At 44.7% G+C, this 27,646-nt stretch overlaps 2 protein-coding genes across 5 annotated transcripts in view; one reads left to right on the plus strand and one right to left on the minus strand.

Annotated features, from left to right (window-relative positions):
• PCBD1 (pterin-4 alpha-carbinolamine dehydratase 1) lies at positions 1 to 5,094 on the plus strand (the record flags this gene model as incomplete). The annotated part of the gene is made up of 4 exons (XM_013297374.3): positions 1 to 342; positions 3,304 to 3,435; positions 3,799 to 3,879; positions 4,419 to 5,094. Coding segments are annotated over 4 exons (654 nt in total), but the record flags the coding sequence as incomplete, so codon positions are not given.
• A 792-nt stretch (positions 5,095 to 5,886) lies between these two features.
• Positions 5,887 to 27,646, minus strand: part of SGPL1 (sphingosine-1-phosphate lyase 1) — a 32,387-nt gene continuing 10,627 nt past the window's right edge. For all 4 annotated transcript variants that reach the window (XM_055800720.1, XM_055800735.1, XM_055800726.1 and 1 more), the window contains 12 exons: positions 27,228 to 27,295; positions 25,129 to 25,276; positions 23,275 to 23,354; positions 21,625 to 21,753; positions 14,543 to 14,631; positions 13,255 to 13,360; positions 12,744 to 12,842; positions 11,537 to 11,686; positions 11,039 to 11,277; positions 10,241 to 10,387; positions 9,086 to 9,206; positions 5,887 to 8,987 (listed from right to left, as the gene is read on the minus strand). In XM_055800720.1, coding sequence (XP_055656695.1) covers positions 8,847 to 8,987; positions 9,086 to 9,206; positions 10,241 to 10,387; positions 11,039 to 11,277; positions 11,537 to 11,686; positions 12,744 to 12,842; positions 13,255 to 13,360; positions 14,543 to 14,631; positions 21,625 to 21,753; positions 23,275 to 23,354; positions 25,129 to 25,276; positions 27,228 to 27,295 — 1,517 coding nt within the window. In that variant the 3' untranslated portion in view covers positions 5,887 to 8,846. The remainder of the gene's footprint in view (positions 8,988 to 9,085; positions 9,207 to 10,240; positions 10,388 to 11,038; positions 11,278 to 11,536; positions 11,687 to 12,743; positions 12,843 to 13,254; positions 13,361 to 14,542; positions 14,632 to 21,624; positions 21,754 to 23,274; positions 23,355 to 25,128; positions 25,277 to 27,227; positions 27,296 to 27,646) is intronic.

Here is a 27,646-nt window from a genome sequence, read left to right on the forward strand (position 1 = left end):
TCATTCTGCATTTTCCTTGTGCAACAGGTTAAAAAAGTGACCCTACAGAAGAGGGGTGGGTGGTTCAGGGGTGGACACATCACCACTTCCGTGCGCAAGGGTTCAAAGAGACCCCGGGTTAGCCTCCCTCAAGTCCCATGGCCCCATAGGGCCCCGCGGGTGGCTGACCACTGCCGGCCTGCGCTGGGAAAGGCGCAGGAACAGGGACAGCAGCTCGCCGGGGGTGGACCCGGCCCCCTTGCCACGCCTCCCCGGACAAGCCGCGGCTCCACGGGGCAGCGGTACAGCGCGCAGCACCCAGCCTGGGCCTGGGACGGAGGCTGCGGAGACCCGCGGGCAATGGTAAGTTGCTGCTGGGAAACGTGGCTGTGCTTTTGCGGGTGACAGCAAAGGACTGGGCGGGAAGGTTTCAGCGGCGGCTCTGGCCTCCGAGAAGCAGCAGGGAGAAAGGGAGAAAGGAGCAGAGCTCTGCGCCGTGGTTAATAAGTAACACAGGGAGCTCAGCTGCTGCTGAATTACCAGAGCCGCAGCTCACCAGGCTCTGTTCTTCTTCGAGGGGGAGGGAAAGGGTCCATCGGCAAGGCTGCACTGCCAGTGTGACCCCCGCTCAAATTCTGCAGGGCAAGTGTGACCCCCACACACAATCTGTCTGCACGGCCCGTGCAACCCACCCTGGCTGGCTGGAAATCAGCTTTTTCACAGCAGCAGAGGGGACAGAAACGAAAGACTACCGGCCTTGGCATACCTGTGGCATACCTCATTTCAGCTCTGCCTGCAGGTCCTGTTTACACCAGGGCTGTCCCCTTTACCTTCTCCTAGGTGACATGTCACCTTTAAAAGGGAATATGCTACTCTGAACAGGAAGGGTTGCTTCACCTCCAGAAAGCCCAAAGCTTTCCCTATTGCCCATGCTGGTTCCTTTCCCTCAGTTGCACAATGCAGCTACTTGGTTTCCTGCTGGAAAAAAAGGAAAAAAAAAATCCCGATGCCTTGGTAATTGAGAGTCAGCAAAAGAAAACAAAATAATTAAATTTCCCTAATGAGAAGAGTGTGTTTTAAAGGAGTAAGTGCACATAAACACATTAACGTGCTTTACCAACAAAAACAGCAGGCTGGCCAATGGGCTGGGTGGGAGAGGGTGGAGGGGATGGATGGTTGAGAGCAGCGGGTTTGCCATCACAAGAGACAGCCAGAGGAGCTGGCTTTGTGTGGTCCAGACCTCAGCCTGGCCATGCCTCCCACTGGTGCTGGCTCTCTGAGAGGAGCTGGGCCTGGAAAAAGCCCCGGGGCCCATCCTCCCATGTAGTCGCAACACAGAAAAGGGTTCAGAGAACAATGAAGCTGCATCCCTCCCAAGCAGCCCGATTTCTTGCTCTGCCTGGGGGAGGCTGGCTTGGAACCCAGCCCCCTGCGTCCATACCACTCTGTTCCAGGAAAGCAACAGCACCGGCTTTATGCAGCCTTTCGTATCTTTAGCACCAATACACAAGCAGAAAGTTGCAGCCACTGGTCCCAAAACCTGGCAGAGCCCCTACTCCCCCCCACGGGTGCCCCCCTGCCAGCGGCCCCGAGCAAAGCCAGCCTCCTTCCCCATGTTACACAGTTGCTAGGCTACCCACGCCCGGCTTATCACGCCATCAGCACGGAAGGGCAATGGCTGAGGGTTTATTGCACTAAGCTCTGTTTACTCACTACCTTCTCTCCAAACCCAGAGCTCGGGAAGGGCCAGGGTTGACATTAGTGGGAGGGGTGGCAGAGCCGGGGCTGGCAGGGGACCATCTAAAACGCCACACAAACAGAAGGGCAGCAAGGGTAGTTTGCATCATGCACGGGCAAGGAAGGCTTTCCCTAAACATCACACATGAGGGAGAGCATAAAGCTGCGATGCCAGGGGGATGGGAACCATCCTGCCCCCAGCCACCCCTGAGTAAGGTTCAGCATGCACCTTGGCACTCTCCATTTCATGAAGTGCTCTGCAGCTGACAGCTTTCTCTAAGCATAAGCCCAGTGGCTTAGCACAACCAGTAACGTGGGAATAGTACATCATCTTCCCAGCCTTCCTCAAAACATGCAAAACCAAAGAACCAGCCACAAAAACATCAGGTTCATGGCTGCCTCTGGTTTTGTACAGCCTGTGAGTAGGTAAACTATGGGAAAGGATGATTTGCCTCAGCTGCTCAGCTGTTTTAAGATGCTGCTTCTGAGCACTGATGCCCAAAAAAACACCTCAAAGGGCTGCTGACCAAACACCCACTAGAAACAGTGTGCTGTATTTGCTGGGACTCTTCTCTGACTTGCCACACTTTGCTCTACAGCACATAAAGGAAAACAAATTGCAAAAAGATGTTGGTCATTGTCACTGAAAAAAATAATCCTCACCAACTCAAAAGATCAGATCACCCACTAGGAAAGAATTTTAGTTGCCAGAACATAACCTTTCAGATAGAGAATACCCCTCTGCATTCACCCCTGGCTTCCCCACTGGACCAGAAGATACGATGGCTCAGGTAGCCCCCATCTCCAAGAACTCCATTTTAGTTTCATCTTTGCCTGTATTCACTTCTCAAAGACAAGAACTGCTGCTTCTCCCTACCCCCCCCCCCCCAACCTTAAAAAACAAATAGCAGATCTGCCCAAGAGCAGAAGACAATGCTAAATCATAGTCCTTCCCTCTGCCCTTTGTTACTCACAAACAGCCTCTTAAACTACATCTTAACGGAAGAGACTGAAAAGGAAAAGGAGCTGAACTCCTATTTAGTGTGACTCATCTCTCTGATTCACACTTCTCTTCTAAGCAGGTTTCCAGCGCAGATGACCTGCAGATAAAGCCCTCCTGCTTCAGGAAGGTACTTTGTGAACCTCAAAAGCAAGCAATTCTCAGTTCTAGAAGCCATCACAGAGTTTCAGTGGGTTTTTTCCAAAAGCTGTATGTGGTGTATTTGGGAGCTTAACTTCACACAGCCATCGTTTCCTTTGTACCTCAGGTTACAATGAATACATATACACACTGGTGAAGTAGTAGGTGTTGCAGGTCAGAGGGCACTGGACTTCACTTGAGCTAGGTACATACATGCAGGATGTACCCAGGGCAGGGAGCAGAAGACAGCACTGGTATCCCCTGCCATCAGTACCCCCCGGTTCAGGTTCACAGACACACTCTAACCCTCCCATCCAGTATGCAGCTGCCTCCATAAATCCCTAATTCCACAGCCCATGGGATGCCTCACTGTTTTGCGCATCTGCTTCATCCTACCTGTTGCCACGCTGACCTGCTCCTCTTTCCTTCCCTTTCTGTGGTGTCAGGCTGGAAAAGCCCACAGGCTGAGCACGGAGGAGAGGGAGCAGCTGCTGCCAAACCTGAGAGCTGTGGGGTGGAACGAGGTGGAAGGCAGAGATGCCATCTTCAAAGAGTTTCACTTCAAGGACTTCAACCGGGTATGAGCATCAGTGATACGGAGTTTCACAAAGTAGGAGACCTGGTTTGCAGAGTAGGGAGACCCACCTGCAAGGCTCAGCCAAGGAAACTGCTACATGTTTCTCCTGAAATATAATGGCTGAGCAAGATAACCTGCTCAAGACACCAAAGTGCTCGACCCAGCAGACTATTTGTCTGGGAAAAACTCCCCCAAAAGGGGAAAACCCATAGAAAACCTCAATAAAGATACAGAACATCACAGGCTTTGCATTTGGTTGGATTACCTAGAAATGTGGTGTAAAATTAATAGTAATGAGGTGAAAAACAACATACCACAGAGTAACTGGTTCAAAGCCAACTTCTCTTCTTATTCTACTGGGCAGGCTTTTGGCTTCATGACCAGAGTGGCTCTACAGGCAGAAAAACTGGATCACCACCCTGAATGGTTCAATGTGTACAATAAGGTAAGAAACAGGGATGGTGGGGGCAAATGGAGCTCTTCAGGGAGCAGATCCCTTTTTTGGGGCATAAAACAGCAGCAGCAAGTCCTGTTCAGATCAGCAGGACCTCTTCCCTCAGAATCTATGTCTATGACAGACAGCCTACAGCTATCTGTTACACATCCTTTCCTCCCCCTGTTCCTACCTGTCCAGCTGAGCAGTAGCTGCTTGTAGGCCGCCACCAGGGTTACTTTTTTTAAATCAGTATCAGAAGTAGCAGCAAGGCAAAAAGCTTCTGAAGAAAGTGAGTTGAAAAGCAGGCACAGCTGGCAGCTGTGACCAAGGCAGGGGTGGCAGTGATAGCCTATGGCTAGGACAAGATGTAGGAAGGAGAAAATCAGGCAAAGTGCCAGACCACCTCTCCCACCCCAGAAAATTTTGCTAACAATTTTGGAGAAAGTAGGAGCACTACCTGCCTCATCAGATGCAAACTACAGCACTGGGGGGAACCATTCCTGCCCTTTCTGCCAGCAACACTTGGTCGGTCTGTCTGTCTGGTTTAGGTTCACATCACCTTGAGCACCCACGAGTGTGGAGGCTTATCGGAGCGAGATATCAACTTGGCCAGCTTCATCGAGCAGGTTGCAGCTTCGCTTTCCTGACCAGAGAGAGAGAAGCCAGAAATCAGCTGTGCTGCGGCCACAACCCATCTCACCTGGGCAGTTGTACGTAAAGCCTTCTCCCATTTCCATGCTAGTTCCTGGACCCAGACTGCTCAACACCCTACTAAGCTCCCGGCCACAGCTCAGGTGGATGGAGGCACTTCTTGAGCACCATGCAAATATCCATCTCTGATCTTGCAACTTCCATTCTTAAACCCCTTCTTAGCTGTGTGCTACCAGCCCCCACACTGCTGAGCCTCTGGGGCTTTCAGCGGACCTGCCTTTATGAGGAGTCATGTTACACAATTGTGCCAGTAAATCTTTCCAGAGTCTCACCCCATCCAGGCACTGTGTTATTGCTTTGTACTTGCTGGAATATGCTTTCAACCTAAAACACAGTATGCAAACCCTTTAGTTTCTCTGTAACATACCAGAAACTGTGATGTGCAATTTGGTTATTACTATAACCTCCCTCTAGCAGTATTATAAGCAGGCATGTGATCTCACCCCTATTGTAACCAGCCTTGAGTAGGATACCAGTTGAAAATGTTTACAATAAATGTCTTGGTTAACCTGATGTCAGTTTGGAAGGAGGCCACACTGTCAGAATTACGCCAACTGGTTTTCCCAAGGCAGTTACTGGCCTGACTGCTCTCAGGAAGGTGCTTCTGCCACGGAAAAACTTCTTGATGAAGCAATGCGGAGAAATGGCATATGCCTTTGCCCCGCACCTCAAAGTGAACAGGGTCTAAAAGACAATGAGATTATCAAAGCCAGAGCAGATCAGATAAAAAGTGCTTGTGCTACAGTCAGAAGTGTAGCACAGCCAAGGCACAAACACAAGGAAGGCACAACCAAAAAGCATGAAAGCAACACAGCAACAGGCCAGGGGCTGCTTACGGTGGAATACTCCCAAAAGAGGTTGTAGGTGGATTTGGTGGTTTAAGATCTTCACTCCAGTATTCTGTAGCCAAATTGCCATATTTTCTGTACAACAGAACAATTTGCTGTGAAACCAACAGTCACTTTCAGCAGAACAGTCTGGGAGAAACACTACAAACACCCACTTTGGGGGATTTTTTCCTTTTTTTCTAACCCTTTAAAGTTCCATAAAGTATTAAGAGAAAATCCATAGCTCTTGAGTGACAGTTTTCAGCAGCCTTGAACATCACACACAAGATGTAGCCACAGACACCACCTTTCTCTTGACAGAATGAAAGAGCAGGCCTTGGGCAGAATTAATAAGATTCATAAACCATTCTCCCTGCCACAGACCAGGCTGTGCATGATCAAAGACCAGGAGCAATAGGTCCCCATTCATTCATATGATCACTGAAACAGAAAAATAAAAGAGTTCGATGAGCCTAGGTAGCTAAATGCACCATTTTAATACAAACTGGGCCCATTTCCACCATCTCTTCAGCTATTTCAGCCTGCAGTTTTACAGTGGCAAATTGGAGCAATACAGAATGCTGCCATCAGATGAACTCCCATTTGTTCATTAATAAGTCAATGTGTATTTTATTGGGCAAGATACTGTGTTGTATGCAACCCTTCCACTCCCCCACCCCCCAGGTCATCAGAAAAGTGCAGATGAAATCCATGGCATGAAGTCACACGTCTCTTCTTGGTCCATCCCATTGGATATTCTTCAATCTAGTATCTATGTGCACGCAAATCCCTTGGGAGTGCTTTGTACAAGCAACAAATTTAGTGTCTCCCTTGGAAAACCTGACAGTCAGAAATCTCGCAGGAATTAATAGCTGCGAAGATCCCTCCAGGTCTAAAGTACCATCCAGTTTCAGACCACAATCCGGTCCATAAAATTCTTCTTTTTTGTCTTTTAAATAATTATTCAACCTGTTAATCACACCCTTTTTCTAAGACCATTTGGCATGATAAAGGAGATGCAGATTACATGTTAGATGACAAGGATGAATAAAGACTACACACCAGTAAATTACAGTGGCCTGTTCCTGACCAGAAGATTACATTTACATTATAGAACATATACACATAAAACAATTAAACCCACAGATATTACTAGTAAGTGAAGCCCCGAATAGAATACACTGACTTACAAATAACATCTTCAAATATATCCAAAAATGTGAAATGGAGCACTGATCTGTTAGATCCATCTACTTCCTCGGAGGAGAATACAACCAGGGAAGAGAAGGGAGTTTCTCCTTCACCCTACCCCAATCCACCCCCTCTTTCTTTTAAAGCAGAAACAAAAAGAGTACCTCCCTTTTTTGCTTTGTTTTGTTTTTTTAAAATGTCGGTTCAAAAGAGAACCATCACAGTAACCAGACACTTAAGACTGTCTCCAAAGTACTGCAAACTCAGATCTGCAGTAATGGTCACATTGGCAAGACCTTAACAGAATAAATAGGTCCAACATGAATGCTGACTGCCAGAGCTGGTAACACCACCAAAAGACTATCAGGCAATTCAAATGCAATGTTTTCAAAAGGGCTCAGAGACACGCATGAAGTCATCAATTTAAGGGCAGATGGTGAAAATACTTTTGTCTCCTAGCACTGAGAATAAACCTGTTAAAAGGCAAGTATCCTTCCCACAACCACTGAGCCCAAGGCTGCACTGGTTTGTGCAGTGGCTGGTAAGTAACCTTCTCATTTGATGTAATTATTGTACAGGTGTGTGCTTCAGCTACATTAAGCCAGTGAGGATCAGCTTTGGGCTAACAAGCCCGCTACAGCAGAGGGACATATGCCTGCCTTCAGACACATCCCACAAGACTGCACAAATGTGGCACAGTCTTCTCCCAAGTGTTGAACTCTCTCTGGGAAACTCTCAGTAGCATGCAAAAAACTGAGAGGAAACACATGGGAAAGCCCTGCAGGAGTAACTCCGCTGCTGTTTAATAACTCAAGAGATTCCAGCTTGTCCATAAGGCCACAGCTGCCTCACAAGTTGCACTGGGAAAACTCTCTCACCATAAAACCAGTGGAGAAATAGGAAGGGTAAGCCATATGCCCGAGGCTTGAATCCCTCCAACTTGCTGCATCCTATCATCTACCTCTTCAAGCTGTATCAGCATCTTTGTAATACTGTGAAGGGACTTGGCTCAATACAACTATTATTCTATCTTATAGGCAAGCATGCCTTCTCTGAGGCCAGACTGCCTTTGAGGTCTTTTTTTCAGTATAGTACCATAAGGAACTGACTGCAGCAAAGGTTGCAGTCAACAGCTGAACCCTCAAACCCTCCCTGGCATCCCACAAAAAAAGCCAGAGAAGCATCAAGGCACAATGGTGAATGCCCTTTTGAGAATGTGCCTTAAAAGAATCAGTGCAAAAAGCAGAGATTACTACTATTACAAAAGTCACCTTTTTATACTAAAAGATCATGGTAAGAAAAGGTCAGCTTTGGTGCCATCCATTTGCACGTGAAGTCCCTAGCCATGACCTAGCCAGGGCCTTACTGACTCAACTACAGCATTGTGAGATAGTGCAAAACCTTCAAGTTATGAACAGGGAAATCACCGTTTTGCACATCCTTCCAGAACTGTGCAAGGTACAACAGCACTCTAGGTGGTAAATGCATGTTTTCTAGAAGAGGCAGGGAAGCAAAACAGTTACTATGTACCTATGATTTTCAGTACCATCCACTTCCTCTCCCTACACCACCTGCTTGATTTCTATTTCTGCTGTTATTCAAACCAAGCGATTCCAGAAGAGGATTTTGTGTTGGGTTTTTTCTTCCCCTCAGCAGATACTGACTGCAGTCTCACTGAGATCTCCAGAGGGGATTTCAAAAAGAGTACATGACCATCTTTCCTTTGCCAATTTATCAGCTCTGCATTACACAGATACAAGGCTCCCAGCACAGTCTGTTAAATGCAGCAGCTTGGAGGAATACTCAGAAGAAAACGAAATTTTCAATTTATTTTCTGCCTTCAACTTCTGGTAAGATTGAAGCTTTGAAACACAACATTAAGAACTCAAATCTAACACTTGGCTAGACACTGGCTGAATACCAGGTCTGAAGAGAAGAAACAGCAAGGAATGAAGTGATATGGAGAATACCTGAGGAATTTGGAATTGTGGAATGGACATTCAATTCACCATCAATAGTCATGATGAACATAGGCAGGGGGAAGGAGGAAAAGCCCTAGAACTAAAGTTGGGCATGAAAATAATGTGGATTTCAGAACAGACTTAAGACAGGGAAGGATGTTTTCAAGATCAAGCCACCATCAGACCTGCAACTGAAGGAACAAAGGCTTACTGCAATCTCTTCCCCTAGGAAACCTTTAGAACCACCCCAGTGCTAGCTGTCAAGGCACCAATTGTTGCAGTACAGTCAGTGATGGCCAGGAGAGCCGTTCATGTGCTTTTCGCTGCAAGAAACATCCGTGCTGTAGAGGCCGTCCAAGTACGCCTGAGAAATCTCCGCTACCAAGCTCCTGTCTGGGACGGACTGGGCCATTCCATAGATGGCTCCCTAAGCAGAGAAGAGGCGGTCATTACACAGGATCATTAATGCCATCACAGAAACACGCTCAACTCAAACATACCCTCACTATATGCTGGCCTCCTTACCATGCCTGTGGTCTTGGCGTTGAGGTCCTTCACAATGTCCTCAATGCTGTCTTTCACATCTTTCAGGAACTGTTCAGCAACACCAGACTTTGTGTGCAGCTGCGTAATGCAGAGATGAATGCTGGGCAGGCAGGGGAGAGGGGAGAGATTAACCATCTCAGGTATGTACAGCTCCACATTTTCTGAGCAACCAACAGCAATGTCCTTCCCTGGCTAGTGACAACCATGTGTCTCCTTAAAATAGGATTTCAGCAGTATAATAGGCAAAGACAATCCTCTCCCTTCCAGTTCATGGAAATCCCTACAAAATACTTGGTAGAACCAAGCAGCGGGGAGTTCAGCTCTTCTTTTGCAAAATGGCAACCCCTTCTTCCTTCCTGACTTCACCATATACAGTTAAAATCCTGTAATTTTCTCACCTTATTCCAGGTCCTTCTGGTGAGAAAAATGCAGCTGCCTGCAAGCATGGTGATCCCTGCCATCATTTCCCTCCCCTTCCTCTCCAGTTTAAATAAGCCATCAGCCACCCACAGCACGGAATTTAGTATCACCCAGAAGGAACAGTGCTACTAGCACCTCTAAGCTATCGCTTCAGGCTCTCTAGCCTTTGCTTCATGGTAAGTTCAAGTCCAAAATATTCAGATGCATTTGCATCTGAAAGCACTGTCCCCTTTTACCCACAGAAAACCAACATCCACCAATTTAAGTAGTGTCCAACATTCATTCGACACCAGGCTGGAAAGATCACTGAAAATTATCAGCCCTTCACTGTTCTTTCAATTACCTTCATTTTCAGTGGGCTGCAGGAAGATACTAAAAATAAATAAATCTACAATCCCTCAGTTAACTAACATGAGATAAAGCCCTGGCTATTTATATTTTTCTGCTTGTATTAGATGGAGGTAAATAGAAAAGGGAGCCTCACATATGTCCTCTGCCAGGCTCATTAAAATTATTACTGCCTTATCCCCACTACAGTGACTGCTATATATCAACAACTACAAAAGAAATTCCTTCTCTGCAGAGGAAAAGTCTATATAAAATTTATCAGATACAGACAACGCCACTCAGCAAATCACAAGAGCTAAATGGCCTGAAGACAACCATCTTGCATACCCTAACTATGCACATCTCCACTGGTCTCCACAAACTCACCTTGGTGGGAACTGTAGGACATTTAAGTTCCATCCTTTTGCAGCTAAGTAATTAGATAATCGATAAATGTCGAAAGTGTCTGAACCGATGGAGAGGACAGACACCTCAGGTTTTCCAAAAATGAAGATACTATCCATTTTTCTCAGCCTTAAAAAGAAAAAGGAGAAAAGAAATGACTGACCAAGGTTACAGGGGCCAGACATTCTGTCCATTTGAAGCCCTAAAGGAAAAGCTACAGAAGGGAACAGATGACAGCACATTCCTAACAAAAAAAACAAACAAAAAAAAAAAGACAAAAAAAAAAATCACACAACCAGCCCAGGCCATTGGGACTTGCAAAAGAACTCGGGTCAATACAGGCCCTAAAATCAGGTGAACTTGGGAAGAAATGGAAAAGAGGTAAGACAGAGAAGCAAGGGAAGACAGAGTAGCAGAGAGAATCAGCTCATCAGCTCACACAGCAACACAAGCACCCCAACAAAATAGTACAGCCCTTCTTCTGTCAACCTCCCAGATTCTCCCTCATCCACGACTGAGGCAGAAGAAACTCTCAAAGTCAAGCCAGCTAAATAAAGATGCCTGCACCCCTCCTCCTCTCTTGTGCCTCTCAGTTTTCTGGCACAGGGCATAAACAAAGCATCTTCTCTCATAACTGCCCAGGGGATCCATGCCCAGCAGGTAACATGCTATAGCTTATCCACGGAAAAAGAAAAGTGCCAGAGAAATAAAAGCAGTTTGGGAGAAGGAGTTCATAACAGGGTTAAAGAACACAATCAAAACACTAAGGCGCACACGTACTCTGATTCAAGGAAACGAGCCGTTTTAATGATCCTCTTCGTAGCCTCAACGTATCCCGATTCTCCTATGTGCATCAGAGTTGCCCAGCATGCAGCTATGATTCCACCAGGCCTGGAGCCTGCCATGGAGGGGGACGCATATATGCCTCCTTGCCAGTCAGGTGCTATAAAGAACTGGTAGCTCCTGTACTTCTTGTCGCTGTACAGCACCACTGAGGAACCCTTGGGAGCATAGCCATACTGCAAGGGGCACAGAAAGCATTAAAAAGCAGTAAGAGAGCACAGGAACACGTTCAAGCACTCACTGCATGCAGTCACCAAAATCCCATTTGGCTGTACTTTGGTGTGTTACACAAAGCATCTTAATAGAGCAGCTCCTACCCCTGCACTTCAGCACTCCTCCAGGTAGCAGAGCAGAAACACCTGAAGGCAGGGATAGCATCATGAATCACCCCCCAAAAATGAAAGCATCAGAAGACCTTTCTCCCCCGCTTCTTACCTTGTGGGTATCAGCAGAAATGCTGGTCACACCTTTTACACGGAAGTCAAATGGATGCTTTAGAGGGAACCCTGCCTTGTCCATGAAAGCAATAAGAAAACCACCCAGGCAGGCGTCAACGTGGAAGGGGATTTTGTACTTCACCGCAAGCTGTATGTGAACAAGAGATTCTGGTGAGTAACACACAATCGGGCAAGGAAACAATGTGGTTGGGGCACCCAAACTCCAGTCAGCAAATAGTACTCTGGATTTCACAATTAAACGTTTCCTGGACCCTTTGGGAGCATCAGCTCTCAAGCTGTTGAGAACAGGAGATCTGGAAGGACTGGTTACTTGTGGGATGCCTTCTCCTGCCTTCCACATACGTGAAAAATGCCAGCAGGAGGAAAAATAAGATCGCATTTTGGCAGTTTGCTGTATTTGCAAAGAGATGAGACAACGTGGCTTAAAATGAGTATCTGCAATAAAGTGTAAGGGTGTAATCCAAATGAACAGAAGGTCAGAGGCCCTGGCTGATTACATACAAAGTAAGCACCAGGAGCATGGAGAGAAAAAGCAAGAGGCGTGTTTGAAAAATGAGATCCCAGCCCCCTGATTCCTGCTCCCTCCACACATTCCTCACACTTCTGCACCAAGTTTGCGACAACCAGTAGATCCTAAATCAAAGCCTTTTTACCAGGTGGACTATTTTGCTGTGATTTCCTTTCAGGTATCAAAGAATGAGCCCTTCTGGTTGGTCTCACAGTGGGTGAGGCAGAGCTCTAAGTCACATACACAATACATACCTTCAGTTATGGCAGAAGTTTATGTCACAGACTTGAGAGCTCAGAGACAAAGCAAGCACAAAAGATTTGCTGCTTTGCCTTGTTACGACACACCGCATGCACCAGCTCAAGTCCAAAATCCAGCCCCACACAAACAGCTTTATGACAATGCCCAGAGATAACTTCTGGTATTTAAAGCACACCCTCTCACAGCAGTTAGAGTACCAAGAAAATACTCCCATATTGCTCCTTGCTTCCAAATCACATCCTACCTACCCTGCTGTTGATTAACACCTGATTTGAAGATAGTAATACCCTCCCAGACAGTATGCTCCACCCACCAGATTCACTGGTTGGCATCCTGGAACCCCTCTGATCTTCTTGTACAGAAGGACATGCTGGTTTTATGACTACAGAACCCAGAAGTCCTAGGGACACCTTACCTCTGCCACCTCTTCAATTGGGTCCATAATTCCATGTGGGAACTGGGGAGCAGAACAGACCAGCATGGCTGTGTTCTTCGAGATAGCTCTCCTCATTGCCTGAAGATTTAAAGAGAGAAGATGCACACATTCCATTTACCAAGTGCCATCCTGCCAAAAAAGACAAAAAGTGAAAACATGCAGCATCTGGTCTTAAAAAACAACCCACAAAGCCTACAGAAAGCAAAGCAACGAGCTACAAGCATCAGCAGACATCAACTGAGTCATTTAACTCATTTACTGGGAAATACTAGAATGCTTTTGTTTTCCTTCATCTGAAACCTGGGCCTATTTCTGAAATACAGAAATTATTTGATTCTAAATGAATCACACAGGACAAAGGGATGCATCCAATTGTTTCGTTCATCCCTCTCTACCCACTGACTTGCCACCGGATAGGTAGATTTCTTGCTGTTTGCTGTACAACGCTAATTTCCCACAGAAAAGAGTGCTGTGCTGCCTAAAGCGATACCTGAACATCCACTTCCATAGACTTGGTCAATGGTATGTGAATCAACTTCAGTCCAAAGTAGTGTGCTGCCTTGTCAAATGCTGCGTGAGCACTCACTGGGACCAACCTAGAAAAGTAGCAGATTGCATATGTCAACCCAGGCAGCACCTAAGCCTTACCCCGAACAGGAGGGGAAAGAGTAAAGAAAAATTCAACCTGTAGATATATCTGTGTGACACAGGTCACAAACAGGCCAACAGCATGTTTCAACTAGCCAAAAATCATACGGACCAAAAAAAGAAAGACACTGGGGAAACCAGTCTCTGGGACAGAATAAAGGCCACATGCTGTTCTGAACTAAAACGAGGGGCACTCAATCTCGAACAACTCAGAGAAAACCTATTGAAGTAATTCTATTCCACTGCATGGTCTTCTGTGAACCAGCAACTAGAATTCCCAAGAAAGCTAATTTCTTGTCATATCAAACAATATTGTACCATCTCCAACCAGCCACCCTCCCTGTGTGGGCCATATGACACAACACAGAAGGGATGGAGCAGCATAAGTATCCCAAATGAACACAACTGCTGTTTCTCATCTTGAATGGCAGTGGCTGAACAGCCTTAATGAACCTTGTTTTCTGAGGTATCATATCTTTATCAGGGCCATTAACAGCATGCAGAAATGTTAGAGAGGGAAGAAAAGAACTACAGGAATTCAGCAGAAGATGAACAACACAGTCTTTCATCTCTTTTTACATTTTCCCCTCATAAGCAATTAACCAGAGAAGTATTTTTCATGCATAGTCTAGAAAAAAGCAGCACATTAGAGAAAGCAAATCCTCTATTAGCAGTGTAACAATTAGCACAATTCCTCATTTCAGCTCCAATCAGCTCGAAATTTAGTCCCAGAGTTTTCAGGCTAAGCCCTCTTTGATCTAAATAAATCAAAATCATTAAAAACTTCAAAGGGCCTGACTTTGAGATCTCCGTTTGAGAAGGGCCCAAGCTGATATGAGCAGCCTCTGTCTAGAGTAGCATGCAGGTGCTGCCAAAATACATCCGCATAGCACAGCTACCATAGCCGCCCCCCAGCAACATTCATGCCTCCCAGGCTGCTTAAAGGTTCCTGTGCTTTTGCACTACTTCTTTCAACCCAGGTCTCCCTCCTTCATAGATGTACAAGGAGGAGGTGGTAATGAGATACGAAATGAAGAAATATTGAGGTTTGGCAGCTACCTCAACTCACAAGGAACAGTAAATCCCACAAGTCCCCCAAGCAGAAACCAAGCCGTAGAGGTACTGCTTACATTTCTGGTTGTTTGATTCCTCTCTCGTAAGCCAGGTCCCTGTACGCCTTGCAGGCCATCAGAATGCTCTCAGTCCCCCCAGATGTCATCTGTTGTGAAGAAAAGAAGCAAACAAGAAAAACAACCATTCACATAGATGTTGTGGAAGCAAAAAGCAAAAAAGGGATGCTGCCACAGCATCTCTGCCTGGAGATGCTTCAGAGGCAAGAGATGCACAGGACTACTCAGGTTTTCAAGGGCAGCAGAAGCCACTGAACAGCTCACGGTAGCTTTCCGACACTTAGCTTGAAAGTGTCCATACTGAAGTAAATGTTGACTCCTCTATTTAAAGGGGGAAGAAAAAAGGGAAAACAAAAAAATTATTCAACTCAAAAGCCTAACAAGAGGGGACCATACTGCACAATCACTAGCTAGCAAACATGACCACACCTCATGAAGCTACTACTACATACTTAGCTCTTGATTACCTGGGGATTGTTTATCCGGATTACAGATTAATTATGCCACTTACAAGGAAACAACGAAGTTGATACTGTATTAAATCAACTGAAGCCCAGCAGGATTTATCAGGTCTGGAGCAGTGCCACACTGAGACACGGGACTCCTGAACTATAAACCCTCTGCAGGACCTGTAGTACTTCAGACCACAGAGCTCTCTCCCACCTCCTCACTGCAGAGGCCAGTCTAGGTCTGGTCAACATCAGGCCACAGCTTGTAAGTCCTCAAGGACCCAAGAAATTTTACACCAGGAAGAATTTCTGCATTACTCTCCTCAGCAAGTCCCTTGGTATCCACACAACCACTACCCATGCTATATTGTCCCAGCCCTCTTTACCCTGGCCATAGGAGAACAAGCAGGTTTGCATCAGGACATGGAAGAAAGGAAGGTACATGCATAAGCTGTTTGATCAAGTTTACTACCACATACTAGAACTCCAGAGCTGTTGCAAATAAATAAATGAAACTTTACAGGAACAAATTCCTCAGATGGGAGGACTGTCTCTTTCTGGCCAGCCTTTGCAAGTTCTGGCATGCAGGGGACAGGAAAATGTGTGGGCACAAACCTTACAAAGTAAAATTTTAACCTAGTAAAATGTGAGGTTGGCTTTTCAAGCACCCTCCAGGACTGACTGACTGCTACACTGGGCAAGCCATAACTTGATGACGAGGGGTACCTAGGACAGGTATGCAGAAGTGCAGGTGAAAGAGAGGAATCAAAAGCTACTTATAGCACTTACAGAGGACTAATTTTGATCCTCAAATCTGCTGAACCTACTGCAATTTCCCCTTTTAATCTCTTCCCCCAAAAAACTAAACAAAAAAAGGATGCAATCACATTTGCATGCCTTATGACATCTGCTAGTCGTGTTTTCCTTTGGTTTTTCCCAGCTGATATAGCTGCAAATCCTCAAAATGCAAAGAAGTGTGACTGCTTGACATTGACTAAATGTTAAGTACAGAGATAAGGAACAAAGTTCACAGGCACATAAAACAGCCTACCACATTTGTTCCTAACATGATCCAAGCCAGCAGCAGCTGCCGCCACAGGCAGTGTGGAACTGACTGTCACATCACAGACAACTTCTGCTTTTTTGGTATTTTAAAAGCAACAGCTGTTGCAGAGAAACCCTAACAGGGCCTCGCACTGGATAAAGAAATCATTGCATTTATTGTGAAGCAAATAGATGGTAGCAGGAACACAATGTCCTAAGCATTTTATGGGCTGTGTCATTCACTTCTCAGCCCTTCTTATGTAAAGATCTGGGAAATTGTCAGCTATTACTTTTGGGGGAAAAAACCCTCAGCTGGTATAACATGGATTGCCTTCTGACTGCCAGGTGGGAGAAGAGGAATGGGATTATTGCATACCTGTAACACTGCTTGCAATATTGCTTACAATATTGCAAAGATTGTGAAAACTTTACTAGGCATGACTTGGGGATCTTGGGATTCACGTTACTGAACACCAGACGCTTTGTACAACCAGGCCTGCTCCTTGTTGAGCAAGCAGCCCTTACCTCTAGTCTCACCTAGACAATCTGCTCTTCAAAGAGCAGCCTCTGTAATGTCTTGTTCCCATTTTGATCTTCCCACCAAAACACCAACATCTTGCCCTTATATATAACAAACCTTTCTTCAAAGTCTGGCTGTTCGCCTGCATGGAAATGCTGAGCCACACACAGGTTTTGGCAGTCCAGTCTCAACACTTTTCAGCAGTTGCTCAGATGCAAGTTAAGGAACAGTTTCTAGGATGGATCCTCTCCCCAGGCACCACCAAGACTGGCAGGCAGCTGACCACACAGAAAGCTTCTTCAGGCAGCTGAAAATCCACCCAAAAAGCTGAATTTCAGCCATATCAGCTTCCTAAATTGGCCCACAGTCAGCACATCAGTACCAACATGAATATCTGCCATGGAGATGCACCAAAGCAGCTTGACCTACAGCAGCAACTTCAGCGTAGCTACAACAGCACAAATCCTTTTGGTCCACACTTCTATACCTGCAGAGGGAGTCTGCTCCTTTACAGGCTTTGTCAGCTTAGTTATCAACAGCAATCTCATTCTGCTATAGCCAGGGCTTGAATCACTGTCACAGGATACAACTTCCACGCTGCCTGCAGCATGCCGGCAGCTGGCCAACACACAGTGATTCAGCACCCGCCAATGGCTCACACGTATTTTTTTTTTCTCTCCTCTAAATGAAAGTCCACAGGCTCAAGGGATGCCATGGGGAAAAGGGGCTGGAAACAAGCATTGTTTTAAGCCACTTTCTAACCCTGCATTATCTTCAAAAGCCAGGCAAAATGTGTGGAAAAGGCAACACACTTTTTTGTTCTTGATTTATTTATTATCTTCTAAATGGGAGGGAAGAAAGGAAAGCACAGGGGGAAAATATCCCTCCTGCTTTCTAAACTCGGTATATCACTTCCATCGCTCCCTCCCATTGAATTCCAGTGCTCTAGAACTTCGACATTTAAAACAGCAATAAGAGGTACAGTCCCTATTCTAAGATTCCTCTGGCCATGCCACTTGTGTATCCCTGTCAAACTCTGACATAAAAGAACCATCTCAGTTCATGGTCTCTAAAGTTTTGCTTGCGTTTTCACCTTAGGAAACACATCCACTCAGACCCTGGAGACAAAACTGACCAAAAGTTTCACTGACCTAAGTACCGCATGAATAAGTAAGCAAACTACAATTTATTTCTGAGGTAGCATTAGAGTAAATATATACCACAATCCACTGCACGGTCATAACATCGTGGCAGACTCACATAAAAACCCTGTAAACCTGCAGGCTGTAAATTCCCCAAGTTGTCTCTCTCAAGGTGACCCACTCATCGCTACAGATAAAACCTGACAGATCTGCAGAGTTTAAGCCCCCCCCAAGACACATCACTCACATTTCACTGTTAAAGTCCTACTTCAAATGTGCAGCCAACATTACAACAAAGTTTAGATGCCCCAGAATTTGGAGGCAAGAGACAAGATGGTTCTACAGGAGGCTTAGGTTTGCATCTGCTGATTTTGCCCGGTTTCTGCTGTCCTCAGCTGCAACGTGCAAAGTAGAATTCATAGAGATTGACATCAAATACACACACATGCACCACACACAAATTTTCCCCTGCACTTCAAAGCTGGCCTTTCTTTTCCAAGTTCAAAAAACTGCTAAAACAAAAAAATCACTGAAGCTTGAATAAAAGTGGTGATTTCTCCCCAAATTAGAGGAGAAATCCACAGAGCCAGCACCGTAAAACAAAGCATCTTGTGAACAGGAACACATGCACACATCAGACAAGAACAAACTCCTCCCATTCCTCCTCTATGTGCTGAGCTTAATTAGTCCTTCCAAATAATTGCAAGAATATGAATCTCCTGGGCACCAAAAATCACCAATTCCTGTCTCTTTGCTCTTGCACAAAACTATTAAAAATAAGAACAAAAAGTAGTAATTAGTGAGAAAGAAGAAGCATCCAGCCACCACTGAAAGTGATTACTTTTAAAAACTGCTTAAAAACCTGGAACATCTCTCAGTTCAATTTAAGGCAAAAGGCATGCCGGCACGCCCCCCACCACAAGGGCCCTGTTAGCGGTTTTATGCCCATGTTTAAACAAAGGAGAATTATAGCCCCCGTGTCTCAGATAAAGGCAGCTCCTGTAAATAATCCAAGCTGCTCATCTGATTTAATACTCAGAAATCTAAAAACTCATGTTTCATTTTGGTATTTATTAAAGATACTGGAAAACCTTCAAAAAGGAAGCAGGTGACTGCTCTCCAGAGATCCTGCTTTGGGAGATGTCCATGTGACACAAGGCAGGACTGTGCAGAGATCCCCAGGCTGCTGAAAGCCCTGGGAACAGCACAAATGTGTCATCGTGCTGCTTCGCCCAGACTGAGCAGCAGAGTGTTCGCCCCACAAAATGCTGTCTTGCAACATATCATGGAAATTGGAGCACAGAGGAAGTGAAATTACCTCACTGAGCAGCACAGACAGAAACTTTTGGTGTTTTCCACATAGCATAGTTAAAGATACACTCTCCAGAAACTCCAACAAGCTCTATCTGCTTTCAAGCACCACCACCAGGCACCAACAAAACTGGACAAGCAGTCTCGGCTGCTTCAGTCCAGTCAGTAAAACCAGTGGACAGGGACCTGACACTAAGACACTGCTTCTCAGAGATGGCAATAATGAAATTCAGAAAAAAAACATTTGTTTTAGTTTTCAACACTGCAAAAGTTGAATCAAGTAAACCAGAAGCATTCTCAGTAGTAAAAGCCTCCTGAACAAATCAATTTAAAAATAAAGATAACTCACAGCATTGCACTCTCCCTGGTTTAGCCATGTCTGTTATACAGCCTCGCTGGTTACTGAAGGGTAACTGCATCAGTCTGAGGAACCTCCTACAGCAGGGCCTTCCAGAGACAGCAAGTATAGCGTCAGTTTGAAAAAAATGCTTTCTGTAAATGACTATGTAACTGTCCAAGCCTCCAGAAATAATTCTGAAATGTTAATTCTGTTTTGGGGAGAAGAAAATAAGAGAAGTCTTTGAGCCCAGCTACTTAAAGACCATGTGACCTCCATATATACACCCACATCTCTCCATCAATGATTAGCAACTCTAGACACTTCACAGTCAGGAAGGGCAATGTGGGAGGAAGACTAAAAGTCCACTGGAGAGACTTGTTTGGACAAGATAATTATAGGGATGCAATTAATCTTCTGTTTCTGGCCAATCAACTTTTCAACCACCCCTCTTTACCCCGCAAATTTGACTGTTCAACCAGTTAGAGCGTAACTCCATGGCAGGTTGCACGCATCACCCTTTCCTTTGCTTCTGTTGGAATCTTAGTCATGGGTTTGTGGCACAATGCTCAGAAGGATGGGGAAGACAGAGAGAAAACCAGGATTCCCCAGAGAGCATCTGTGGACATCTCACGTTGGCCATGATCACTGTCTTATTGTTTTGGAGCAGTTTTTTACCTGTTCTGGACTTCTCCTCTTAGGTAATTTTACTTTTAAATTTCAGTGGAAGAGCACACAGGGCCAAGGTTCACACTTTCACAACAATGCTTTATGTAACAAAAACTGAACATACACATGGCAGGCTTCAGCAAGCAAAGATCTCCAAGCACAAAATAAGTGTCACAGAGCTATCTGACTGTTCTATCAGTTGACATCTCAACTGTTCATAAAGATGAGTTTCAACAGCTTTAGACCCAACCTCTACCCCACTCCAGTGATAATCTCACCAGTGTTCTCAGCACTGCAAACGAGGAAGCAGATGAGGTCAGGTTAAATACTTTTTATAAGCAAAGCAGGATGTTCCCTCTCTAAACCTGAAAGTAGCACAAGGAATACAGTGCAGAGCAAACAAGTCGGGCCACAGGGTACAACCTCCTGCTATCAACAGCAATCACATCTTATACTCCCAGACACTGCACAGTCAAGTTTCATGTTCGATCCAGCTGGAGTTTAGTCCCAACTACACCCACCATAATAAGGTAAGTACTAGAGTAGCCTTAACACAACCAAGTCTCCAGTTGTCAGACGAAGCCCATTCAAGGCCAGTTCACCTCATAAGCTCTTGCGTCAACACTGCCTTCCCATATTGATCTTCAGCCATCGCTAGCCTTCTCCCTCCCTAGCATACTTACAGACAGCAATCATCTCATGCCCAGTCTCTGAAAAATCTCATCTGGATTCTTCTCAGAAACAGAACTACTTCTTTGCAAGTTATTAAGCAGCCTGTTTGTACCCCACTTGCACCTGACTGCCATGCTAGGAAATAAGACCTTGCGGTCCCACATACCATGTAAACAAGGAAGGAATTTGGCCTATGGAAGTCAGGATCCTTACCAAAAAGGTAAAGCAAGAGAGAGGAGCCTAAGAACCCATGGCTTATTTTCATGACAATAATTCACCATGCAACTTCACATTTTTGCTCTTTGATTAACTCTGAAAGCATCAGTTTAAGAACACACATCCAGACTCTTGCTAGGAACTCTATCAAGGCTTTAAAACTGGTTTCCACTGTAGTACAGTGGAAGGCCACATAAGCCTGGAAAGACAGCTTTCCAGCTGGACAGATGACAATACGTGCCATGCCTGCTTGATCACCAACACTTCAAGCTGCTTGTTGGTGACCAGCCAGCCAGCCAGCTGGCCCTGTTCTCAATCTTAGTGTTCTGGCAGGCTCACAGATTTCCAGTTCAGAGATTAAGACTGAGGGGAGCTACTCGAAGTGACACTGCTCTGTTCGCCATCCCACACTGACAACCAGCCAGGCTACGTTGAACTGGTTCTCTTTTTCCAAATGCCATCAAGCCTGTATCATTTAAAAGCATGAAAAAAAGCTGAAGTAAATGGCCTTGTCTAGAAAACTACTTCCTCAAGTTGAATTGTCTCTCATAAAGCTCCACCAAGCAGAGCAAGTAGCAACCGTCTTCTATTCAGCTATGTAGACATGACATATACAAGAATGAGCTTGACCTCAGTCTCATCTGGATAGCAGAATGTACATTTGCACTTGAAGTCAGAAATATCCAAAATGGTCAGGGGACACTTGAAGACAGGCTACTTACAGCACCACAAGAGTTGGGGCCCCCGTTGAAGAGCGTACAGGCAATCCTTACTACTTCTGCTTCCATCTTCCTCAAACCGGGGAATATATCTGGATGGAGAGGATTACTCCAGGCAAACTCTTCATAAACCTTCAGAAAACAAAGACAGAAACTTAGCCTTGCAGGTGAAGCACTATAGATTATCAGTGCAGATTCAAAAACTCACCCTACACACTGTATAAGCAAGTTAGCTGTATTTAGTTGTAACAATATTGCAGATCTCCTTGGACTTCACTCCTGCTTTAGGTAAATACCACAAGCTGAGAAGCTACAGCTAAGGGGTTAAAAAAAAAATCGTGTTTTTTTTAGGGCATTCTGGCCTCTGGAGTGATTCTATAACATAGCAATATTTCTTGTTGCAAAGGCAGGTTTAATCATTCAGCTATCTTTAAAAAAAGAACACAATATGCACCCTATGATTGGTTTACACAAAGCAGGCCAAAAAACTCACTTTGTAGAACTCGTTTTCAAGTCTACTATTAAAGGGGAATTCTAAAGCAGCGAGAAAAGCACAAACGTCCACCCACACTGCAACAAAAGTGGCCGTGGAAACCAGTATTTCATGCTCGTTCTGCAACCACGAACTCACAGGATAAGACTGGAACAGGCCAGTTCCGACCTCCTGCAGTCAAGATCAAAAAGCAACTGCAAGGATGTTAAAAGAAATACAGAAGAATAAACCAGCGAATAATCAGCACGAACAGAGGGAATGTTTCCACAACACTCAGTCCAAGCTGAGGCCCCTCTAGAAAGTCTGCTCTGAGCTTTACATTCCCCCAGAAGTGGCAAAGAAAATGTCAACACAGAAGAAAACAGCAATAGCAACCACCAGAGCTCATTACAGCTGTTATAAAAGCTGTTCCCAGGAGCAACAAGGCTAGACTTCCCTTTCTAGCAAGAAAATTCTTCAAGTGGATATATTTGAAAACAGACCTTTGGGCTGTTTACATTATTTTCCAGCCTTCTCAAAGGCAAAAGTTGCTGAGTAGCTAAACAGACCTAACAAAGACAGACAGCACTGAAGGATGCCAGTGCTCCATTGTTGTAAGATTTGGACCGCACAGTAAAGCCAAAAAACATATTACAAACTTCTTTTTTGCTTAAACCAAGAGGAACTTAGTTTTGCTCAGCGAAGCTGTTCCAGTCCAAAGGTTCCACAGCCTCCCATTAACAGGACAGCCAAGGATGCTTTCACTCTAGTCAGCAGCAAAGGCACATCTGTCAGGAGGCCTGCTGAAATCGATCTATGGCAATTTTATGCCTCCTACCATTCCCTGAATTACAAGGTCAGTACCAGTTTCCAGTTCACTTGTAACCAACTCCCTACTTTCTTACTCAAAACATCTCATTTGATTGGATCCTAGACATCTCTACATGGTGTTTTCACAGGGACAGGCACTCGGCCAGCTCTACAGTGCCCAAATGCTTTACTAATAATAGCCCTTCCACCTACATTTACCCTAGGCTCTGTCTTCACAGCCAAGTAGTCTTAGTTTCAGATCTTCCCTATTTAGTTTGAAAGATGCTGGAACAATGTTGAGAGGTTTCTGGTCACCCTGAAGATGCCAAGGATAGCTACAAAGATGCACAGTTAGACTGCTTGCACTTTACCTTCACTAGCAGACAGGTGAGTTTCTCTTCACCACTGTACACAGTCCCAGAGACCTTCCCATCCTGCCAACGTACACCTCCTGAAAGAGAAGGAAAGCATACTGCCTGCAAACACAGCCAATCACAGAAAGCATGTAGAAGTGCACAGAGAAGTCCCCTCACCGGTTCTGCAGATGAGGATTCAGCTTTTGAGATTTTACTGATGAGGAACAACTGTGAGTTTTGTGCCACAGAGAGAGCCATGTGACACTAAGCCTCTGGCATTGCGTATCCCATGAACTTTGCAACAGACAGCACATAAACAACATCTAGCTGCAGCAAGCAGTTATATTAATAATGTAATCCACTTAATCCCCACTCAGTCTCCCCAAACTGTTCTCCAACCAACTGAACTCTAAGGTGACTAAAGTTAGAGCCACTTTCAAAGACTACCCATCACCGCCATAAGCCAATAAGAGATAGAAATGCCAAGCTTTTGCTAAAACATACAGTGCCGGGCACCTCAATTAAATTTCACCTAAAAATATGCCGCTGAAGCTTTAAAAACTGAAAGCAGGTGAATGCAACACCATCAGCAGCACATCCCACTGGAAAGTGTTTCAACCCACCATCCAACATGATGGTACTTAACCAAGTAACTTTCTTTCTACCTCCAAACACCCCAACAGCATATTTCCACTTGTTTGGTTATTTGCTCTCCTAACTGCTAGCCTCCTTCATAAAACTCTGTGGCATCAGCTCTACAAGCGTATATACAGTGAACACTGTCACAATCAAACCTCCATTTCCAAGCAACTTTCAAAGGGGAGTGCACATGCATGGGAAGCAGGGGGCCACAGGAAAAGAAAAAAGGAAAGAACAACATGGTGAAGGAAGGAAATAATAATTTTAGGGAAACAGAGACAGAAGCTACATAAGCAATACACAAAAGCAGAAAAGAGGGAATTGTTATATGATACTCAACTGTGAAACTGTGTATTTCACAATTTGGAGTGGATGCACTGTTCTAGCAGAAAATTCAAGGCATTTCTCAAATTTGGGATAGGAGCAGGGCAGTCGTATCTTCTCCTCTGGACAGCAGGTCACCCAAATTTGCTCATTAGGAGTAACAGATATGTGAATCAGGGTGGAGATACTTACATGAGTGAGGAGACTCAAACACTGCTTATGTGGACTCAAACCAGAAGAATATGATGACTTACAACATTAAGCCTTCCTTAAACAGCTTTTTCAAGGTGTAAACCATTATGACTTCGATTAAGAGACACAGTCTTGGAGATTCCCTAAAAAACCTGCTTGAAAGCGTGGTGGGGTTTTTTATTACAAGGATTCCCCGGGGCTTCACAGAAAACATTTCTAGCAAAAGCTGAACATCAAGACAACTGCTTAGAAATGTAGTAAAAAACACATTCAAGTAACTTCCTATTTCGCTTCTCCTCAGCTCTCCCATCATCAGACTAGAGCAGGGGTCCTCAAACTTTGTAACCAGGGGGCAGGCAGCCATCTGCGGCTGCTTGGTTTTCCCCCCTAACCCCCGGCGGGGGGGGGCGGCGGTGTCTGTAAATACCAGGGGCCAGATTAACGACCAGGCCGTAGTTTGAGGACCCCTGGTCTAGAGTTCTTGGGGAAGGAATAGAATTTCAATGTAAATACTCTACTTGAGTATTAGAAGTCACGAATACTGATCTTGGTCACTTCCAGAAGGAAAACGGACAAAAACTTGCAAGCAATTAACATCAGGGAAGAAATATTTAAGATGAAACCATAAGCAGGAGTCATTAGAACTCATCTAAGAGAGTAATGTTAGGTCTACGAAACAGACCCACCTCTGCTGCAGTAGACTCACATGCATACCTTTTGAGCTGTACTCTTTCATCTTCTCTAGTACTTCAGGCTGACTCATGCCTTGTTCCGGCAGTGCTTTGATATAATCCTTTTCATCTTTCAGGAAGGATAAACTGGAAGTGACATCATTCAAGGCTTCATCAATCTTCTTTTGAATCTAAAAAGAAAGGAAAACCCCATCAACAATGGTGCTGGCCGTATCATAAATAATTGTTGAGCGTATGCAAGACTGAACTCACTAGCTACATCCATACTGTTAAGCAGAATAGATAGGAACTCTTTCAGCTCTATGACCAAAAAGCATAGCAGAGTTCACAGCCACACAATTCAACTCCTGCCTACCAAACTCTCCCTCCAAAAACAAGCTGCCTGGAATAGTGAACTGGCACACACTCGGCTCTAAACCATGCTCATGCGAACTGTCTGTGGGAACAGTAGCTGGCACAGCCCAGAACTATGCCAAGTTACCAGTGCAGGTGTTCATGGAGTCACACTTGGGCCACTGCTCAGCTACATTTCGTTTAACAGCACAGACATTACCACCGCAACATCCAGAGTATGTTCTTCACTGTGTATCAAGGAGCAGTGGGCGCCCTGAGCTCCTTCCTTAATGCCTGAGAAAACAAAGCTAAAGGCAAAAATACTGCATTTTTATCCATGAAACCTTTTTAAGTCACAGTTTTTAATTTGTAGAAGTCTTCAGATGTGTTCTATTTTGTAACTTGTGTCTCCTTTGCCACCACACATACAGTTTAGACACTCATGAGAATAGAGGGAAACAATAAAGAAATCTCCACTACAGACACAGTTAGGAGATTTCTTTCATCCCCCCCACCCCACACTCAGGAGGCCCAGACTTCTCTCAACACATTCCAATGGAGAGACTCTTCTTCCAGGCAACACAGCTGTTGGTGTATCATCAGCTTTAAAGCCTTTTGGACATTGGAATGCCTCAAAGTCAAGGCCTCCTGTAAGCAACTGATAGGTTATCAGGTATCAGCCTACCAAAGAGCAGAAAGAGTACACATATACAGCACACCAGGAGTCCTCTGGCACAGGAGAGCTTATCAGTGCTAGCCCCGAGAAGCTGAGTCTGGACAACATAGGGACTGCATACAAGGTGCCCAGGTGTCCTTTTCTAACAGGCAGACAAAAACCATAAGCAGAAGAGAACAAGTCATTAGTTCACCTGATCAAGGGCTACTCAAGTCAGAAGGTGAAAGCTGTGGCACTTAACACAACATAAAGGGGGTAGGCTAGTCCCTTCCATAGGGCTGGGGGAGAAACTTGAGAACAACTTCCATGTCCACAGCAAAAAGTTCCTCTTTGCCATTCTTACCTGGTAAAATTGCCTATAACAGACTCCCAAATCATTGTGTAAATACGCCAACACACCAAGCAGAAATGAGTGCAATCAAGTGTGACACCATCATTTACTAGGTAAAATAGACCAAGCTGTGCATTTCTTGATCATTAAGTCGTTAACGTGCTAAAACACGCTGATATTTGTAGTTTCAGAGTTTTTTTCAGAAGTAAAAAAAAAAACATCTCCCAAACACTAAAGCTTGTGTCATTTTAATGATTACACAAACTTCTGGTATCTTTGTGCTATAATGCTAACTACTGCAAATAGGTATCTGAGCTCCAAACCAATCATGGGCAACCATCTGATAAAAAAATTATCCTTCCATGTTGCATAACAAACACCTGACTGTCTCACACTTGCTCAAGAATAAGACATTGTTTCAGAAGAACAACTCCAGTTCAATCCTGTCCCCTTCTTCCATAAATAATTTTATTTTCTTAAAATCTAAGACTGAAGAAGTGTTACTAGAAAATTCCATAGCCACTCTTACTGGTTCCTAGTTTGGAAAAAAAAGGCTGGCATCCACATTTTATGAGAGTGATACAATTTCTAACTAGTCTTTTTGTCATAGTATCTTTCATTAAACCAGGTGGCAGTAGACCTTCCAGATCTATATCCCTGCATCATTATGATTGCAGTAACATGACAACAAAGATACACAGGACTGTAAGTTTTCTGAACAGCAAGGTGGGCTGAAACAGAGACCTGGAATAATATTAAGAAAAGTTGTTGAAATGCTTACCATAGCCCCAACAAATGGCATTTTTCTCAGTAGTTTAAAGAACTGTTTTTTAGTTCGGGATGTTAAACCTGAAAGACAAAAGTCAGAAATTAACCTAAGATGACTCAAGAAACAAAAAAAATGGGCTTGGAGCACAATACTTCTGACACAGCCCACGACACAGGCTCAGTATTTCTGATCCAAGCTAAAATAACACAGTGACCAAGGAGACATGGTGAGACTGATGGAAGTGGACCATGCTACAGAAACATCTGACTTGTGAACAGTACACACCCAAAGGAATAAAAAATCTGACTTGCTTCCTTACTTATAAGGGAACTCACACCTACACGTGGAATTTTACAGGAAACAGAGGTATTTTAGGATTCGCTAAAGGTAAGGTCTCGAGCAAAAATGGAAAATATTGTTTGAAATTATGT

This window comes from Falco peregrinus, chromosome 1, assembly GCF_023634155.1.
Source record: "Falco peregrinus isolate bFalPer1 chromosome 1, bFalPer1.pri, whole genome shotgun sequence".
Classification (NCBI taxonomy): domain Eukaryota; kingdom Metazoa; phylum Chordata; class Aves; order Falconiformes; family Falconidae; genus Falco; species Falco peregrinus.